Source organism: Limulus polyphemus, unplaced genomic scaffold (genome assembly GCF_000517525.1).
Source record: "Limulus polyphemus unplaced genomic scaffold, Limulus_polyphemus-2.1.2 Scaffold167, whole genome shotgun sequence".
Lineage (NCBI taxonomy): Eukaryota > Metazoa > Arthropoda > Merostomata > Xiphosura > Limulidae > Limulus > Limulus polyphemus.
Window position 1 is genome coordinate 887,474 of NW_013665777.1, and position 5,795 is coordinate 893,268.

Consider the following 5,795-nt stretch of genomic DNA (forward strand, 5'->3'; position numbering starts at 1 on the left):
GTTCAATTTGAATGACCTTGTAACCACCAAAAAAATTTTTAAAATCTAAATTACCCTCTTTTTTCTTTTTAAAATGACTTCAAATTGTAATATGAAACTACATTTGTTTATCCTAAATAGCTTTACACTCATAAGAGTATACATGTATTTCTACTTAAATGTTATTGTTTTATTGCTCTATGAACCCTGTCTAATTACTATTATTATAAACTGTAAATCACTTGGTAAACATGCAGCTCATGTTACACTATCAAATTATATTACAGATGAGCTACTCATGAGATTATCACATAAAAATATTTTATTATTATTATTTGTTTCACCTAATCTAACCTTAACTAATGTAAAAAGTTTCCTATTTTTACATTTTAGTTACTTTTATAACAATGAATGAAGAATACATATGAAAAACAAGAAAAAAAGTACTTACCTGGGTCTTCTTTTTTTTTGCTCTCGACTACAATGGCACTTAACCCTACTTTTTATAATAATGGTAGTACTGTACTAAATAATTTTTTATTTTATTAAATAATGCCCCAAAGAACAAGATTAATAATGTGCAAAAAGTAGACAATGTCCCATAACTATCACAATTTTTCTGGCTTTCTAACTATGCAACAAGAGCTATTAAAACTTCATCTAAGCTTGTTGATGTGTTTTCTATGGGAATCGAACTTGAAATGAAGGACAAAATTATGATACAGTTTAGAGGAAGCAATGTAATATAATATATCATTTGATAGATGAAACCTTGGCTTTCTGTTGGTTATAAATGATATAGAAGTGAACTGCAGAGAGAACAATAGGCAATTTCTGAAAGAGAGAATGTGACAGGTGGGCACGGCAAAAGGGTTCTGGTTGTCTATTTCATGGCTGTGTAACCAAATAAGATTGAAGGCTATGAAAATTATGCTTTGCCTGTGTGATGAGGATATTATAATAAGTAATTTACATTCAATTTTGTGCTTCTTGGAGGGGTGGTAAATAAATTAGAGAAGAGGGGATGCCTGGAGAGCAAATGTTGTCAGTTTTCACATTAAAGGAAATTTTAGGTTTTTTTTTAAATATTGCCTTATAAAAGTAAGAATTTAAAACTTGTATACTATTAAAATATAATTATTAACTACATTTCTATGCCTTATTTATTGGAATACCATGAAAGAAAAATAATTTAATTAAATTTGGGATGTAACTCACTAAAACGTCATACTATTCACAGAAAAAGGTGCCTGTGGAAAGAGGATTAATCCTTCTATCAATGTTATAAATTCTTCTGCTTCAGTTAAAGCTTTAATCCAACATGTTTGTAAGTACTTCCTGTGGCTTCATTATTGGCATTTATTAACTAATGTACTTGGGCCATTAATGCAGTCCTCTGCGTTGTCTCTGGTAAATATTAAGGTATTGTGAATGCCAATGTGTTAGGTCATCAGCCTTTTTTTTTTTAGTGAACAAGCTGGTTTTTTGCATAGGCTTATTCATCTTCACCTGAGGAGAATGAAGCTTTTGCTGAATTTGTTTCTCTTCCCAGATATGTAACATTTTGATTCCATAGTCAATTTCTGTCACACTTGAAGGTTCTGGTGTCTTATTACAGATTTCCATTTTGGAATCTTTATTTCTTCTTCCTACTGGCATTTGTGTCATGGCTGATGTTTTTATAAATGGTGAAATTTTCAAAGATTACAGTTACCTTGCATTTCTCTTTTCTCTGGCCTTTTAAATGAGTTTTCTAGTTTATTTATGTGGTGTCTCAAACTTTAGACTCTCAAATTAGTTTTATGGAAGAATCTTCCACATGATCTTCAGTCTTGTCTTCTCCTCAGTATACTCACCTATGTTCTATGATTATGCTTCTTTTATGGCTTTCTTTCTCAGCACCCACTGACTGGACTGGTTTTGTGACTCATTGACCTTTTCAGATTATAGATGAAGGGGCTAAAGCTCCAGAACTATGTCCACTCATTAATTTTCGCTGGTCTCCGCTCCCAAAATTCCTCCACTACATGTACAGGTCGAAGAGGTACCCTGATGAAAAGAAGGCTTTCTTTCTGAGTGTTGTTTGGTCCAGTCTTTATACAAGGCTGGTCAGCTTAATCATTCTACCTTGAATCCAATTCTTCAGATATTTGTGATTTTGGATTCTACTCCAACTCTGTTTGAACACATCTTTAGTGTGGTCTAGGTTCTTAATTTCCTACTTGTAATATATATATTTATTATTTCAAGGATACATCAACCTGATCTTAATTTTACATTTTTAGGAGCAAAATGAATTTCAAATATGTATTTATCTTTGAAAGACATTTCAACTCATCTCCCCACAATCTGGCAATATGTATTTTTTCATCACAACTGTGATTAAAGAATCTGAATTATGGTGGGAAAGCAGAGTTTTTGTAAATTATTTAATGCATGTGCAATAAGTCACATGGAAAGTGGATACTTCTGGGCAAGTTGACACGTAATTTGCATTGCATCAAGAAAACTGATATTTTTTTAGTCACATGGCTGTTGAAAGCATGTGAGCCACTCAGCAAGGAAGTGCTTTCAGTATTTCAAAGGTAACTATCTGTTTGAAATTTATTTTAATCCTAAAATTTAAAAATCTAAGGTTTTGGTTTATAAACCTGGACAAAAGATCAATAATCCCATTGTAGCTGGCTTTGTTCAGTTTTTATCTGTCATTTAGGTTACAGTTCAGTTTCATTGATTCCTTTGGTGATACTTATATTTGAAGTAATTGCTTTACATCATGTCTTCTCAACTAAAAATCATTGTTGCCAGTCTAAATGAGTTGTATTACTTGGAGAAGAAGGTATTCACTGTATTGAGTGAAATAATATTTGGTTTAAATGTGGAATGCTAGCTTCTCTTTATGATACTTAATTATTTTTAAGAAATAAGTAAAATAACATAAAAATAAAATAGTAATATCGTTGAAGACTTCTGACAGAACTTATGTAGAACAAGAGGTGTTTCTGATCAATGGCTAGAAGCACATAATTTAACAGCATAGTAATCAATGATTTCACATAGTGGTTCTTAATCAAATAAAAAATATTAAAGTGATAAAAAAATCAAATATAGTTTAAAAAAGTGTTCATTGGCTACTATGCTTTATATTTGAAGTGACTGTATAGAAAAAAATATATGAGATATTAGTTTCTTTGATGATATATATTTGTTGAATCCTACCACTTGGCTGGAAAGTGTTAAAGTTTAGTTTTGTATAATATGTGAGCACACCACACACACACACACACAAAGTTGTAAGTATTTTATTGTTTTTTGTTGTTTTTTTCATGTTAGATATATCTGTGTGTGAAGTGATTATAACTCCATACAAAAATTTCAGGCCTCTCAATGAACCTTTTAAATCATATTAAAAAAACAATCTTTACTTCATTTACTTTTGTTCAAAATAGGCCGAGAAGCCTTTAAAAAGCTATAAAAACCTATATTATTAATCAAAAACAGTTCTGAAAAATTTTAGATAATGTGGGAATGACATTACTATAATTATCTAATACAGATTCAAGGAAATATAATGATTTTGCAGCATTGTTGATACAGGAGAATAATTCAGACATTATAATCAGTAACATCAGAACTTGCATGGTAAATTCTCTGCCATCACACACAAAGTAATTGATTTCTTTATGATATTTAACAGATTAGTATAGAAATTCACATTTATTATTATTAAAATATAAGTTATTTATATATTTTTTGATTTGTGAAAACGTAACATGCTCTATATTTTTATAAAAAGGAACATTAAAAAAACCAGTATTTTCTCAGTGGCTCACTGGGAGGCCTGCTGTTGTTTTCAAGTACGTGTACAAATTGCATTATGTACTTCAGAAAATATGTATTGAAATTTGTTTATGATTTATTATAACAATGCTCAAATTTATGCTTAGACTTGGAAAGGTGGCATCTTTATGTATTCCCAAGATCGTTTGAACTGCCACCACCACGCCATAATCATACCAGTATCCTTCATGATGCAGCAATGTGGGTATATGGAGGAATGACAGATTTGCAGGAAAGAGGAGACTTTTGGAAACTTGATTTTCGTAAGATTGCTTGCTATTATTTAAAGGAATTGAGACATTAAAATCATTATTTTCCTTAATTTCTATATACAAATCCTCAGACGTTGGCTGGAAAAATTATTTTTATTATATTTAAGCTAATGCAGGAAATCACATTAACTCTCTCAACACAGAGTTGGTTATTTTGACCGAATCACGTGACCTTTTGAATTCATTTAAAGTCTTTATAAATTTAATACTTATAACTCTCAATATATTGGGTATATCTTCATGAAATTTGGCAGTCTTTCAGTTAATATTACAAGTGCCAGGTGGTTAGGGTGCTCAACTCGCAATCTGAGGGTCGTGGGTTCGAATCCCCATCACACCAAACATGCTAGCCCTTTTAGCCGTGGGGGCGTTATAATGTGGTGGTCAATCCCACTATTCGTGGTAAAAGAGTAGCCCAAGAGTTGATGGTGGGTGGTGATGACTAGCTGCCTTCCCTCTAGTCTTACACTGCTAAATTAGGGACGGCTAGTGCAGATAGCCCTCATGTAGCTTTGCACTAAATTCAAAACAAACAATATTACAAGTCTTTCACCTACAAAAAAGTCATATTTCTTAGTGAAGTATTTTTAATAAAATAAAATAATAATTTGTCCATGAATATACTGAGTATTTGTTTTAAGTAATGTGCAAAGTAATTTTCATGTTAAAATTAAAAATACTTTTTGTCATCTCAAAAATCTCAAATTTCCTTTGTATAATTCCTAAAACCTCCTAAATGCATTTTCAAAAATTTTTTCACTAAAACTTTATAGTTTATCTGTTATTTTCTCTACCCTATCTCAAAACAGGATCGGGTAATTCAACCAACCTTGTAACCACCCAAAAAAAAATCAAAGTAAATCTAAATTAACCTTTTTACTTTCTAGAATGACTTCATATTGTAACATGAAACTACATTCATTTATCCTAAGTAGCTTTAAGTTCGTAACATTATACATCTATTTATAATTAAATTTTACTGTGTTATTGCTCTTTGAACTGTGTCTAACTACTATCCGTGCCATTATAAGTCATAAATCACTCGGGGAACATGCAGCTCATGTTTCGCTATCTAATTACATTACCCACGAGCTGCTCGCATGCTTGCCTCGTTAACCATTTTAATTATATTATTATTATTACTTATTTCACCTAATCTAGTCTTAAATAACTTAAAAAGATCCATATATATAAGTTTAGTTACTTTTATAATAATAAATAAAGAATAAATATGAAAAACAAGAAATAAAGTACTTCTTTTTTTTCTTGCCCTCGATTGTCGAGGAACCTGGTTTTTTATAGTAATTACAGCAATTCACATAACAATTTTTATTCAATTAACTAATTCACCAAAGAATGTAGACTTATAACATGCAAAAAGTAGACAAATTCACTTAACTCTCAAAATTTTCCTGGCTTTCTAACTATGCAACAAGAACTGTTACAAATTCATCCAAGCTAGTCATTAACTTTCCCATGGGAAGAAGATTGCTCTCTGAGTGAAATTGGCGATTATCTGTTCAGAACACAACGTTATACAATACTTCATATGATAGATGAAAACCTTGGCTTTCTGTTGGTTATAGGTAATATATAATGAAACTTAAATGAGAACTATCAACAAATTATGAAAGAGAGGATGTGACAGGTGGGTGTGGCAAGAGGGGTCTGATTTTTTATTTGATAGCTCTGTAACTGAACAAA

General features: G+C 31.0%; 1 protein-coding gene across 4 annotated transcripts in view; it reads left to right on the plus strand.

The window, feature by feature from the left end:
- LOC106477575 (tip elongation aberrant protein 3-like) overlaps positions 1–5,795 on the plus strand; it is a 61,437-nt gene that overhangs the window by 19,995 nt on the left and 35,647 nt on the right. For all 4 annotated transcript variants that reach the window (XM_022381480.1, XM_022381479.1, XM_013938124.2 and 1 more), the window contains one exon: positions 3,927–4,082. In XM_022381480.1, coding sequence (XP_022237188.1) covers positions 3,927–4,082 — 156 coding nt within the window. The remainder of the gene's footprint in view (positions 1–3,926; positions 4,083–5,795) is intronic.